Source organism: Podarcis erhardii (genome assembly GCF_964252035.2).
Source record: "Podarcis erhardii genome assembly, chromosome: 1".
In the NCBI taxonomy this organism is placed as follows: domain Eukaryota; kingdom Metazoa; phylum Chordata; class Lepidosauria; order Squamata; family Lacertidae; genus Podarcis; species Podarcis erhardii.
In genome coordinates this window covers 134,639,334-134,653,467 of record NC_138497.1, presented here as the reverse complement: position 1 = coordinate 134,653,467, position 14,134 = coordinate 134,639,334, and the positions used below count along the sequence as shown (strand labels likewise).

The window sequence follows — 14,134 nt, the reverse complement described above, 5'->3', positions numbered from 1 at the left end:
TTAATAATGAAATCACATTTAGTGTTTAATAAACTCTGGAAAATAACCACAGAGTTTGTTAAGCAGCAAATGCAATTTGATGTAAACAACAAATGTAACAAGGATGAAGATAAGGTATACAGGAAATCCTAATTCCCAGTGCAACAGAGTTGCTCAACTAGTTAAAACTGGGACTGCAGACAGCATTGTAAATAATCTCTCTTATCATTTCTTTGCGGTTTTTGGAATGTAGGAAATAATTTGCTTGGATGATATTCAATAGTAGATGCAAACGTTTAATACCTTCAAAATATAAATAAAGGATGAAAACAAATTAAGAGCCTTAGCCTGTGAACTTCTTTGCCAAAACAGGCAGCACACAGAATCAGGTTTCAATTTCTCTTTCTCTTGGGTTCACACCAGAAATACAGTACTTAATGGAGTACTGAAGTCCCCTCCAAGCTTGAGTCACGCTAGCCACTTAAAAAAATTGAATTAGAGGAAGATAGGATACAAGGCTTGTTATTGGTCCAAAAAAAATCAGTAGACTGGCCCTTGGGACCTGATTGGGGGGGGGGAATTGATAATGGGCCCTTGCTGTATAGATCCAACTGGTTTTCAGATGACTCTGGGCAATGACTTCTGTTGACTAGAGCCAAGCTGGCTCTCTGGTTTTGTAACACTGGGGCTGAATCCATTTAGAAACATGAAGACTTGGATCCCAGAATCAATGTGATGGTGTGAAGCTTGGTTAAAGCCAGGAAACCTATTGTTTCTTATTCTGACTTGGTCACTGGTAATGATACAGGTGCTAATTCTGCAACAGTAGGAGTCAGAATACTTACAGCACATTTTCATGATGATATCCAAAATTTCACATTCCTGAAAACAAACGAAGAAACATTGGTGTCACCCAGGTCTTGGAAATTAAGATTCATTCTTCACTCCCCTTTAGCTGGGTCCTTCATTGCTGTTATAGCCCAAGAAAATAGCCCTGTCACATTTAGCAATCAATTCACCAGGCAGCATGTGAAGCGTTAGATGTTTTTCTGAGAGGGCAGGCTGTGTTTGTGGAGCATTATCTAATAAGCAGGAAGCAAAGAGGGAAGTTTCCATTGGTGGAAACAACACTGTCACTTTAGTCTTGATTTCAGGCTAAAGTAATGAATTCTAGTTAATATTGTGAATGGGTGCTTATTCCTTGCTTCCTTGAAAAGATGGCCATTTGATCTGCCATTCTGAAGTTGTCCCCTCTTAGCTGACTACAGTACTGTACAGACAAAGAGCTTAAAACCAAGTTAGTCTATGGGTTGTGGGAGCCTCCCCAATGTGGGTATAAATCTCAGAACTGGTGTAAGGAACAAGGAGGGGGCAAAGGCTGTATCTGGGGTGCCTACCAGAGAAAGAAAATGCAAGGCTGTAAGGAAAGTCCAAAACAAGTCACCTCTGTTTTCTTCACTTTAAAGTCAGATCATCAGAAAGAAAGACAGATAGCTAGAAATACTACTGAAAGCTAAGAAGGGAAAGTCACTGACTCAGGGACTGAGCTTTGTTAGGAGAAGCCAGAGTGCATCTCTACTCTGTTTTGCTTTGCTGAACACTTCCCTCCATAATCACTCAACCCTTCACTAAGAGAAGGACCCAAGTGTCATGTAAGGCCAGTTTTACTCACATCTGGTCCTGGAGGGCCTCTGGGTCCTGCAGGTCCCTGGAAAACAACACATTGTACAAGTGCCAGGAGAATACTTAGTTGCATCAGACAAATTCCAGAGAGAAAGCTATGTCAGACAAAGAAATAAACTGGCAACACCCCTCAAAAACAGGAAACCCTCCTAACCAAACACCTCTCACCAAAAATTAAAACCAAGGGATCCCCACTGTAGTTCTTTTAATTACTCATAATCCAAATTATACACCTCCCCACTTGTACTCATAGTCATCTGGCTATGAGGATTAGAATCTCTGCCAATGAAAATGCCTTAGAATGTTGTGGTTGATACTTCTTCTTCTTGAGAGTTGTGAAGATATTCTTGTTGATATCCTCGTAAGAGCACTGAGCTCAGGTGCAATTTGTTACCTAAGGCATTTTGATAAAAGACTATTAGCTAGTCAGTTATTGTACTACTCTAGAATAATATATCCCAAGTAGCTCCCCAAAGGCCCGTTCCTTCATAATCCATAGTTAGTGGGAACTTTATTACTCACTGGGGGCCCTTCTGGTCCTCTGTAACCTTTGGCTCCTTTCATGCCTCGGGTCCCAGTTGCATTGCTCTGGAAGAAAAAGACACCTGTTTCCTAAGGGGACGCTTACACTTTTTTCTGTGTTAGAGAAGACATTCAAGTTAGAGAAGGACAACTGAGCAACCAAACTGGTCAATTAGCTTCTGTGAGATCACTTCCTATCTAAGGAGTGGGTTGCATGTCACTCCCCCCCCTCCAGGTATGGAAGGTGCAAGAACCACAACACGGCACTCTCAGGAGGACCTGCAACATGTGAACAGATGATAAATATATAAATCTTACCTGTGCTCAGCACACAAACTTGAATGCAATGACACCTATACATTTATAGTAATTCACACATATTTTGAAAAGATAAATCACTCCATTGTCACCCATAGCTTTGATAAAAAGCCTGAAAATTGGCCCTATAATGTTTTTATCACTTCCTTTGGAACTCTAGTGCATACATTGTGACAGTGAGTTCCATAAGTTATTTATTCACTGTATGAAATGGTGCTGCCTTTTATATACAGGCAACAACTGATTTAGGCATGTCTGCATGACATGCAATCACGATCCTGTGCACGGCATAGAAATTAGCCCCAAAATGTCATAAAGACAACATGGAAAGGGGCGGAATGGGGCAGGGGTGGAACAGGGCAGAGCAGGCTTACATGTGCTCCACCAACTCATGCAGGGGTTCAGAATGGAACTCCCATGCAAAACGAAGATTAATTGAGTGATCCCGAGATCTAATGTTATGAAAGTGGGAGAAGAATCTCCTTTATCCACTCACTCCCTACTGCTCATAAGTTTATAAACTTCTATCATTTCATCCTTCGTCATATTTTTTTCTAAATTCAAAACCCCCAAACAAATGCTCCAGTCTTTGGTAGTTAAATTCACTGTACCTGCCCATCACACACCATCTCTGTCATGTGCCTGTCTATCTGCTGAGATCATCATCTGAGGCCTTGCTCCTAATGGATATTCAAGCCTTCAAATGTTAGGCCTTTTCTGTGTTGGCCCTTCAACTGGCCTTTCCCAGGAACATTTGCCTGGTACCACCATGGCTATCTTTGCAGCACTAGACTAAGATTGTCCTGTTCACTCAAGCCTTTGATAGCAAATAATGTATATTTCATTATTATTTCAACTGGTGTTTATTAATGTTCTTTCTTCTATCTTGGGTTTTAGGTTGTTTGATTTTAAGCTGGTTTTAATATGCATTTTATATTGTTTAGAATGAATTGTACACTATATTGACATAAATTCTTAAACAAATAGATATCAATTAATGTCTATAAGAAATGTAAACTGCAAACCTAAATGCATTTAGGAATCCTCATTTGTTTCCACAGCACGTACTTGAATCAAGAATGTTTCATCTGTAGGTATTTGCATATTTCTAATTCTAGCTGTTGTCTCAGATGGTGAACTCAGCTAAAGTGTGTGTTCACTTTTCTGTGCCATCACTTATTTCAGTTAATATTTTTCAAAGACTTGGTAAATAGGAGTTATTTTGTCGTGTCTAAAAGGGAACAGAAATTTGGTCTCCACATTTTCTTCTCCTGTTCTGCCTGTCTCCCATGACCAAGGCAACTCAATTCTTTCCAAATACACACTCTCACTTCCCTATCTGTCCAGACAAGTTTTCTATTACTCCCTCCACATATTTTTGAATAGTATAATGGATGGGTGTTAAAGTATTGAATAATATTGCTGAATACTTTATCATATATTTCAAATAAAGATGTATGGTGGGAAATAAAACTCATGGATTATATTGCATAAGTGAATAATCTATCCCGTTCTTTTACTTACTTCCAGCCCTGGGTCTCCGATCTCTCCTTCATCGCCTTTTGGACCAGGATAGCCTTTGGTACCCTGAAAAGGGAAGATATAAGGCCATTGAGCAGAAGTATACAAACCACGTGGCACTCAGCTCCTGCAGTTAACCATGGAAAGAGGCATTGTCCATAGACTGCAGCAGACACAGCGCTCTCTGCTTCTTGTCAACATGCTTGATTGCAGGCAAGAGATCACCAGAAGGCATTCAGATACATTCCATCTGTTGGACTTAGACCTTTTGTTACCAAGCTACATTCAGGGCAATCATCTGCCTCCACAGCACTGCAAGGCAATTCTGGGTAGAATGTGGGCAAAACCTCTCATATGCTTATTAGAAACATTAGGCAAACAATTATTAGTGTACTGTTTACAATTTGCAGTAAGATGCTTAGCCAAGGAAAGGCTTTTCAGTACAAAGGGCAAGCTCTCTCAAATTTGCTTTGGATTAAATTGGGAACAACAGAATTTCTTGTGGTGAAAATATGAACACAATTCATATTATCCTTCTGAACCAATCCAAGGGCTCAGAAGAATGCCTGCTCATCCCTGCCATCCACCCCCCAATTATCTCATCCCTTTTCTGACAAGTGATGGTGGAAGCAACAAGGATGGATGTAAAGGGATAGATTTTCCCCTTCCTCTCTTCTATATTGATTAGCAGAGCACTGGGGCACAACACACCAGGGACCATGGGATATGTAGTCCTCCTGAGGGCAACAGTTCCCACTTGTGGGAAGGGAAGAGGGCACTGTGTTGGGTATGGACTGCTGGCAGGGGCTGAAAAGGATGGTAGTGACATAGGATGGCAGCCAGCAATGTTTTGATCTGAGTCAGAGAAGAAATTTATGAAAAGTTCTTGTAGCCTAAACTTGGAGAAGTCTGCTTGCATCCTGCTTTCCAGTTAAGTTGCTTTTACCAACAGACTAGTACAATAATTCACCATCACACTTTTCTCTCCAAATAATGGTGTTACCTGAAAATCTCCCAAAGGTCTTGTTTATCTTTTCAAAAAACTACAAGTATCAGCTCTAAAGCTGTTCCACGTTACTGTTCTGTATATTACTGTACTGTATATTTACAAATATACCAGCATATGATTTCAATGCTTGATACTTTCAACCTGTGTGTGCAGGGACTGGGGAGGAGATATGGCATGCCTGAGTACCAAGAGTAAAGAAAGGAGAGACTGAGACTTACATTAGCCCCAGGATCACCCCTGTTGCCAGGATATCCCTTAGGAAGAGAAGGAAAATAGGAAGTTAAACAAAAAAGAATGCAAGTGGTAATAAGCTTTGTCTGAATTCTTTCTTAAACTTTGGCCTTCTGGAGTGAAACTCACCGGGAAACCGGGGAAACCATCTGTGCCATTTCCTGCTCGGCCATCATCTCCCTAAGAGGAAGTTCCAAAACCAAGAGGAGACGTCAAAGTTTAGTTTATGAACCTTGTATGTCCTTAGTCTGGCAGTCCTTAAGCTGGCAGGCTCCATGGGATCAACTCATTGTTAGCCACCAGAGAACTTTATGTTACAGGCAGTGCTTTTTCCCCCTAGAAAAAAGGATGCCGGATCCCACCTGAACGCCATTGTGGGCATGGCTAGAAAGAGCGGGATGAAGGGAGGGTGGCTGGCAAGAGAAACAGAGGTGTGTGTGGGTGGGGGGGGGAACCCAAGAGGAAAGAGGTGGGGCTGACGGTTGTTCTGGAGCCCGTGACTGGTGACTGGACACAGCAGCCCTGGTTTCTTGCAGGTTCACGAGTGAGGCAGCAATGAGAACGGGGCTGGGGAAGCCCTGCTTCCCTTTTTCTCCTCAGCAGCGCTGCATCCGGCAGGTGGGCGAGGGAGTGAAAGGGACATGGAGGGAGCCTGAGGGAGAAGTAAGCGAAGCACAGCAGCCGCTCTCAGACAGGGATGGATTTCTCCTCCCCTCCCCCCATCTTCTCCTCAGACACTCCAGTGAGTACCTGGTATGCTCTGTTCCCCTCCCCCCCCCCCGGCCACCATTTGCTTCTCAGGTCTGGTGAAGTTGCTTCCCAAGGAGCTGGGAGGAAGAGGACTGCGCAGAGTCCTCCTGGTCCAGCTCGGTGGTCTCCTCTCACGTTTTGCACGCTATCTTTAGGACACTCACCCTGTCACCCATCAAGCCAGTTTCTCCAGGTAATCCAGGTGGGCCAGGCAGTCCTTTAGGACCCTATAAAGCACATAGGGGAAAGCATCTAAGTCATTGCTATACAGACAGCACTTGTTGAGTCACAAACATCATCCTCTGGTGCTTTAAATCTGAATCATCCTCTGGTGCCTTAAATACTAAATAAATACATAGTTTGCCTTTAACGTTCTATAGGACTCTATGGGCTTTCCAGATAGGGCTGTATTTGCAAATGAGATGCTGAGATACTACAAGTGGCAACATTTTTTTTTTTAACTGATCAAATTTCCATTGAAAAGGATATTTACAAAGGGCAGTTTGAAAGCCCTTTGAAAGCCCTTCGGAGTGGTTCACTTTGAAGTCCTAACTATTGGGGCTGGGAGGGGGTTGGCCAGGGGTGTAAGTAGGGGTTGCCCAGAGGAGCAAGCAGGGGCAGAAGCCGTACTAGATTCCATGTCTTCTAAGTAGCCTTTGATGTATAACTCTGTATGTCATGAAAACACACAATGCTCTCTGAGCCCCAGGAGACGTCTGCAGCACAGCATTCTGCAACATTGCTGTCTATGAAGTGTGTGGCATTTTAAGCTCTTGAGGCAAGGAATAGTTCCCCTAATCATGGACATTAGAATATACTAACCTCTGGTCCAGAAGGGCCTTCATCTCCTCTGTACCCTTTAGGACCAGCTGGGCCTGCTTCACCCTAGAAAAATGGGAAGACATCTCAATGGCTTCACCCTTCAAAATATGTGGTCAGCATAAAGTTGTGCAAAGAGCAAAAGCCTCAGCTCCAAACTCCCTCAATGACCTCCTGGTGAATCCCTTTGGCATATCGGCTATATGATTTCATGATGGATTGGCAGAACTGAAATGTGAATGACTTGACGGGCCAATCTAGATCTAGCAGTTCCGAGTTGCACTCAGATGCAATATAAGAGAGCAAATCCAACTGGACACACTTCTGAGTAGCCATGGCTTGGGCTACTGATGCTTTATTCACAGGCTGACCTGTGTAACCTGAATGTATTTGTTTGTTTGTTTGTTTGTTTGTTTGTTTGTTTGTTCACTCACTCACTCACTCACTCACTCACTCACTTTATATTCCACCTTCTTCCCAAAGGAGCCCAGGGCAGTAATGCTGAACCATTTTCTAGATCAACGTGCACAAGAATAACTAATATGAAGCAACTGGAAAATGTCACACAGTCCAATTTCTTTGTGTCATAGAATGGGGTTAGAGGGCATGGACAGCATGAGACAGCATTTCCTGGCAGAAGGTGTAAGAATTTGACTTTTCTCTCCCCCTCGAAAAGAACGGCCAAAGCTGTCATAGGAACTAAATGAAAGGCAACATCTGTCTTGGGGAGGGGAAAATGAGCGAAGGGTACATATTGTTAACAAATGTGCCCTGGAAGGGAATAAGGACCATTTTTTATTTGGAGGTGGGGGCTGGAATTAAGCAGTGTCAACATTCCTGTGCTGTAGACTGAAGAACCAGAAATTCACTGTAACTTCACAAAAGCAAAGCGCTAGTAGGATCATGGAATTGTAGGGCTGGAAGACCTCAAAGGTTACCCTGTCCAGCCTCCACTCTGGTTTTGCCAGGAAAGAGGAGGGAACAAGACAGAATCAGTCGGTCTATTCCACAGCCTCTGCATTTCCCCAAAACTTGTAGCCAGTCCTCCTTCTTTCCTAAAAGGCAGGCTTCAGATTTTTATGATGTTCACGTCAGTTCAAATGATGAATTATTTGTCCTTTTAGTCACAAATTCAAGTGCCTACATCACACTGTCCATGTATGTATCTTAAACATCTTAAAATGTACATATCTTACTATGGTCAGATCAAATAATTGTGGCATAACATCCCTTGGGTAGCTGTGCAGCTGCCCTCCCCCATTTTGAAGAATGCATCAACACCAACTTCTGAGCTGCTTTCTGTGCTGCACAGTGCAAGCGGACAGCTCCTGCACCAACCAGTGTGGGCCAACAGATTTGGGGAAGGCTCTCATCTCCAGGGTGGGACTTATGCCAGCTTTTCTTCTAAGCAGGCTGTTTTTAATTATTCCTTCTGACAGAGAACACCTGCATTTAATTTCAACTACACTCAATACTATTGCTGGTACTTCACAACAGACTGGATGAGATGCATTTTGGCAAACAGACCAGAGCAAAGAATCCTTTATCGAAAAACAGGACAAAAATTCCTGGAACCTGAGGAAGGATACGCTACCCCCTGGGGTACACGTGGGCAACTAGGAAGGGTAAAAAAATGAAAATGTAATAAAACATCATTAAGACCAAACTGGTTGTGTCATTAATAGCATCTGCACAACCCTATACTATGAGTTTCAAGATATTCAGGATGCAGCCAAGGTTTTCTCATTCACAAAGGGTTCTTCCACACTTCTGCTTCTCCTGTGCCTTGAAATCACACATCTGAGTGGTTTTCCACAAGATCCACACTTTCTAGGCACGGGTCCAAGTAGTTTTCCCTTTGCCCCACTCCTTTTCCAAGGGAGAACCCGCTCTTTAGCAACAGATTGGAAGAAATGGCAATCCGGGGGAAACCAGAATTGTTGTTTTTGCCGCTTGAGTGCTAAAGAGCCCAAAGTGAAAGGACCAAGTCTTATTTCAAGGACTGGGAAACTGTGGCCCTCCCTTTGTTCACCTCCAGCAACTTCTGGAGAGCTACAAGTTCCCCATCCCTTGCCTGATTTTTCTTGACGCTTGACGCTTATTGGTCTATTTTCATTAATTTTAGCACTGTTACTTCATTACATTGTTGCCTGCCAAAAATTCGTTTTGTTGAAATTTTCTCAACCAACACATGGCAATTTCCAGCTTTCACTGTGGGTCAGAGGTAACATGCAGACCAGACAAGGGGTGTGGAGAAGAGTCTAAGAGCTATCTCTAGCTGCTGTAGACCTGGCTGGGTTCCTGAGCTGATCTCTGGTTCCCTCGCATGCATTAGCTTGCCTTTTGCCTCTGCCCATACAACAGATATGGACTATCTATTGGGTGGACAATGGCTTACTGGCTCTCCAGGCGGTCCAAAAGGTCCTTCTCGTCCTTGGTCACCCTGTGGCCCTGGGTCACCCTAAAAACAAGAAGAAATTGAAAAGGCATCAACAAAAATACTTTGCAGAATGGAAGAGCAAGCAAACACGACAGTTACAGGAATAAGGTGGTCTTCTCCATATCTAATTGTGCTGGATTTCCCCTGTAATCAGCAGAGACGAGACCAACCCATATCAAGCAGAAAATCTCTAGAGCAGCGATGACTAACCTGGTTAGCCCACATTGACCACAGTGAATGACAGCCATCTAAGAAGGTAGGACTGAAGTCTAATTTTTTAAAAAGGACACATGTGAGTCACAAAAACCCTTTGGCATCACAGCAGGGGACGTGCAGGAGTGCTCAGTAAAATACTTTTTTAATGCTAAAACTTTTTTCAACAAAATGGACACATTTGGAGAGGGGTTGTAGGATGACAAAAATAAACTCTTGGCATCATAGTGCTGGACACATAGAGCAGTAACACTTTTTTTAAAATGACAGGTTTCCCCCCTCTTTTCGGGGGGTGTTGTGCTCCAGAGGAGTTTGTGACATGTGGAGCAGCAACAGATAGAATGGTTTTGTTCACAGCTTGCTCACGTTCACATCAGCCATTTGAGTTTTGACATGAATATGGGATCGTCATTACCATAATCCAAGAGAATGGTTTCCAGAAGACCTGAAAACTCAAGATTTAAACATGATTCCTGAGAAGTAAGTCCAGTAGTTTCAAATGGGCCAAAAGAAACATGAGGATAAATCAAGGAGGATAAATGACTTGCCCATGTAAGTATTCCACGTGAGCCATATGAGTGACTGGTCTGTTTGAACGCTGAGTCAGCACAGCAGCAACTGAGCAGGTGTGCAAATTCTGCATGCAAATGGGGGCTCATGCACACTTCCATTTGCCCCACTGCTCCCCCCGGGAAAACCCTCTGTTTGCTGCTGAATCAGAACAAACATTAATCAGGTTTTTTGCGGACTGAAGTTTCTTCCAATTCAGCAGTAAACAGAGGGTTTTCCCAGGGGGAGCAGTGGGGCACAAGGAAAACTGCTTGGGCCCATGCCTAGAAAGCCTGAGACAAGCGGCAGTGTGGATGAGTCCCGTGTCCGCTTGCGTGGGAAGGGTTTGCACATGGCAGGGCATCCATGGATCAGGCTGGCCCTTTGCCTACAGCCAAAATCCCATCCACTTTGGCCCTCCTCTTCTCAGTCCTTTATCAGCAGAAGTTCACTATGAATGACTCTACTCATAGCCCAACCAAGGCTACACTCTTGCTTAAAAAATGGTCTGGACAATTCATCCCACATTTCAAATTCTCTCTGTGCAGCGCTTACTTTCTGCAGGCTGCCAAGATATTGTTGTGCAAATACCTATGGGATTGTTACACAAGAGAAGGGCAAGAAGCCAGGATAGTGGCATACGTGGAAACTGACTGGCAACAGGCATTTACCAACAGCTCCCTGGTGGCCTTGCTGAGCTGATTTGTATTAATTAAAAGAACTTGGGGTCCTGATGGGAAGCAGGATGGCTTCTTGCAGCCCCACAGCTGAGAAATCACTCGTGGAGAGAAAGTCACTTGCCAGCCCACTTTCCAAGAGGAAAGCAGCACTGTAGTGTATATGGCAATGGAGCAGGAGTGGGGCTACAGATTCCAACACCCATAATGAGCAGAGGCTGTGTGCCTGGGGCTGAGTCCTCCACTTCTGATGGCCCCTGCAATGGAGGGCCAGACTCCTCCGGGTACCTTTAGAGGACAGTTTTTTCTTTGTTTGCCGAAATGAATACATTAGAGCAGCGGCCCATCCCCAAAAGCACACGGCAGTCCCTCTTCCTTCTCAGTGGTGCCAAACCTTGACATGAGCAGAGTATTGGGCTGCACTGAAAAATCAGGAAATGCCGCAGCTTCTGCCTTGTGCATTGGGAGCCAGAGAGATCAGCAGCCAGTTCTCTGCAAAGCTGGAGAAGCTGCTCTCACAGAATCCGGTTCTTGGTCTTAAAAGGAGAAATAAGTGACCCTGACAGAAGTACCAGTTCAGAATGTACATTTCTCTGCACAAACACAAGATAACACCTAAACATTTGGTTGCTTTTTGCCCTTGCCCTATCACATCCATAAGAGTATATTTTCAACGTTTTGCAATAGTTAAGGGCAGCACTAGAGAAACCCAGGCCCAATTTCAGCCCAGTCTCAAAGCTCACTGGGTGGCCTTGGGCCAGACCTTCTCCCTCAGTCTGAGCTACCTCTCAGGGATAGTGTCAGATCTGGTGCCACTTGAAGGTAAGAAAACAACTGCCCCTCCCACTGCTGCCCCTTCTCCTGCTTCTCTTATTTTTATTGCTTTTGCTGTTGGTAACACGGCAGCGCCTCACTCTGAGGAAGGGAAGTGGAGTCTTTCCTCACAGAAAGCCACCGTGGGAGAGTTCCTGTATCATGGCTGCTTTTCCAGGATGGCTAGGCATTCTCTAAACTTAAGGAATTAACAAAAGAGACTGGCAGGCCCTTGCCTAGACCACCTCACCGAGAATGCCTCACTCTGAGAAAGAACCTTTTTCCCCTTCCTCTGACAGGCAGAGAGGAGAGGGCAGGCAGGCAGGCAGGCAGGCAGGGGAGAGGTACCAGACTGGACTGATCTGAAGAGGCTTCTAGAGAGGCACAAAATACAAAATGGCAGGAGGGACCAAGTTCTGTTCTGCTTCCCTCCAGGATGGGAGCAGCCTTGCCTTCTAAGAATGACTACTACCCTAATTCCAGCTCTAGTACTACAGAAGAACCACATTTTTCCTATGGAAAATATGCTGTTGTGTGAGTACTTGAAATATGTGATATGCCTACAACAGATGTGCAACCTTGAGGGAAGGCATGTTAACTGTGCATTACAAGCAAGAAACAACTGTATTTTGTAATGTGATGCTGAATCAATTATTTTATATTGTTTATTTAGATCTATAAACAAACAAGCAACACTTCAGCAGTATTGCTGCCCCATCCTGGGTCTTTTGCCTGCAGATTATAGCTCCAAACCTGATGTAGCAACTATACTTAAATGTTTACATGTGTGTGTGATGACACCTGTATGATGGGTATTTGACTTTCCTGGTTTTTGCCCCACAGAGCTGCTGGAGGGGGCACAGGTGCTCTTTTTCATTGTGCTAATGAATCTGGCTCAAGGCCCACACCCATTCTTAGGTAACTGAATCAACACAGTAAGCATCTAATGACAATGAAAAACTACATTCCTGTCAATCTGCTTGGAAATAGAGTGTCTAGAGCACCATATTCCACACCTGCAAGAAGTCATAATGGTTGGGTTAAGCTCAGAGCACTTTAATGCTGATGCCTCAGGACAGCCCTTCAGAGAGAAAGCCTGGCAAACAGAAATGAGCAACTTGTCCAACATTTTATATGGAATTAGAGAAGCTGGGGTAAGCAGAGGAGTGGCTGTTGAACGCTTGCTGTCTGTGGAAGAGGCTCAAATGAATTCTGAAGATCAGCATTTGTGAAAACGCCTAAACCTTGGGAGCTCCCCTCTTTCCTCCCTTTCAAAGAGCCCTAATTTAAGGCACTCTGCTGGCACATCTATCCACATCTGGTTCACAAAGTACAGTTGAACTGCTGTTTGTGAAAACATGAGATGTAAACAGGAAACTGAAATTTAGATGAGACTTGAACTTTCCTCCTGCTGTGCCTGCCCAGCACATCAAGCTGATTTATGGGTTTGTGTGTTTGTACGGGCTCCATTTCCACTATGCATGACAGCAGAGAGCAAACTGTTTGCAGTTAGGACAGGAGGTTTCTTCACACCAGACACACAGTGACACACGACTCAAACGAAAGCATGCACAATGGGCAGAGTCCAAGACAAGCTCTTGCACCGCACAACCCTAACAGAGGAAAGGAGGTGGGCCTTTAAGGCTGCCGTTCTATAGCCTTTACTTGGGAGGACGTCTAAGGGCTTAGCCTCACTTACCTCTCCTCCACTCTTCCCAGGCATGGTCCATGATTTAAAGCTCTGTGTTGGAGCATACACATCCTTTTTTTTGTTTTGTTCCAGAGCTTTTCCGATGAAAACCCTCTTTAAAGCTCAATTGGAACAAGCGCCAATCTGCGCAAAACCTGAATTGATGTTTGATCTGATTCAGCTTTAAAGAATGGATTTTCAGTGGGAAAGCCCAGGGCAACCCCCCAAAAAAACCCCCACAACAACCCCATGCTCGGACACAGAGCATGCTCTGGCTGACATTGGGCCAGATGAACTGATGTAATAGGAGCTTAGGCTCAAAATGTTGACCATGGGGTTAGTTGAATGTTACAGAGATGTATTTTCACCATAAGGTTTTCAAAAGACACCTTACAGACTGACCAAGTGAGCTGGAAGAGAAAAAGACAATGCCTGAGGCTTATATGGTAGAATGCAAGGTGTCTCCCCGCCCCGCCCCCTGGGAGGTCTTGAGCAGATGAAATGAAGGGGAACCTATGATTTAAATGCACGATGCTTACTGAAGTTTTTTTTTATTTAACAGCACTAATTTTTCCCAGTGGCATCAGAACAGTTTTCCGTTCTCCCTGGCAGAAGTTGCGCCACTGCCCATGTTGGTTTTGGATAGATAAACTCTACAAGTTGTCCAGCTCATGTGCCTGTTGGGTGATTCAGCTTGGGACAGACATATAAAATATTTTCCTACTTACGCCCAGTTCATATGGAGGAGCTGAACCCTCTCCCTGAAAAGAAACATTCTCCCCTCCCCTCTACAACTGCACTGTTCTTGGTTTGCTTAGCACCAATATATGAATGCGACCCACGAACTCCCCACTGAGTCATGCAGATCCTCCAAGCCAACATAGCTGTAAGAAATTCAGTACATAAACAGGTTTTAATAG

General features: G+C 44.1%; 1 protein-coding gene across 1 annotated transcript in view; it reads right to left on the bottom strand.

Annotated features, from left to right (window-relative positions):
* Positions 1-14,134, bottom strand: part of COL6A1 (collagen type VI alpha 1 chain) — a 48,826-nt gene that overhangs the window by 8,290 nt on the left and 26,402 nt on the right. The window contains exons 20-28 of the mRNA XM_081850354.1: positions 9,231-9,293; positions 6,836-6,898; positions 6,178-6,240; positions 5,393-5,443; positions 5,251-5,286; positions 4,027-4,089; positions 2,185-2,250; positions 1,652-1,687; positions 825-861 (exon numbers count right to left, since the gene is read on the bottom strand). Coding sequence (XP_081706480.1) covers positions 825-861; positions 1,652-1,687; positions 2,185-2,250; positions 4,027-4,089; positions 5,251-5,286; positions 5,393-5,443; positions 6,178-6,240; positions 6,836-6,898; positions 9,231-9,293 — 478 coding nt within the window. The remainder of the gene's footprint in view (positions 1-824; positions 862-1,651; positions 1,688-2,184; positions 2,251-4,026; positions 4,090-5,250; positions 5,287-5,392; positions 5,444-6,177; positions 6,241-6,835; positions 6,899-9,230; positions 9,294-14,134) is intronic.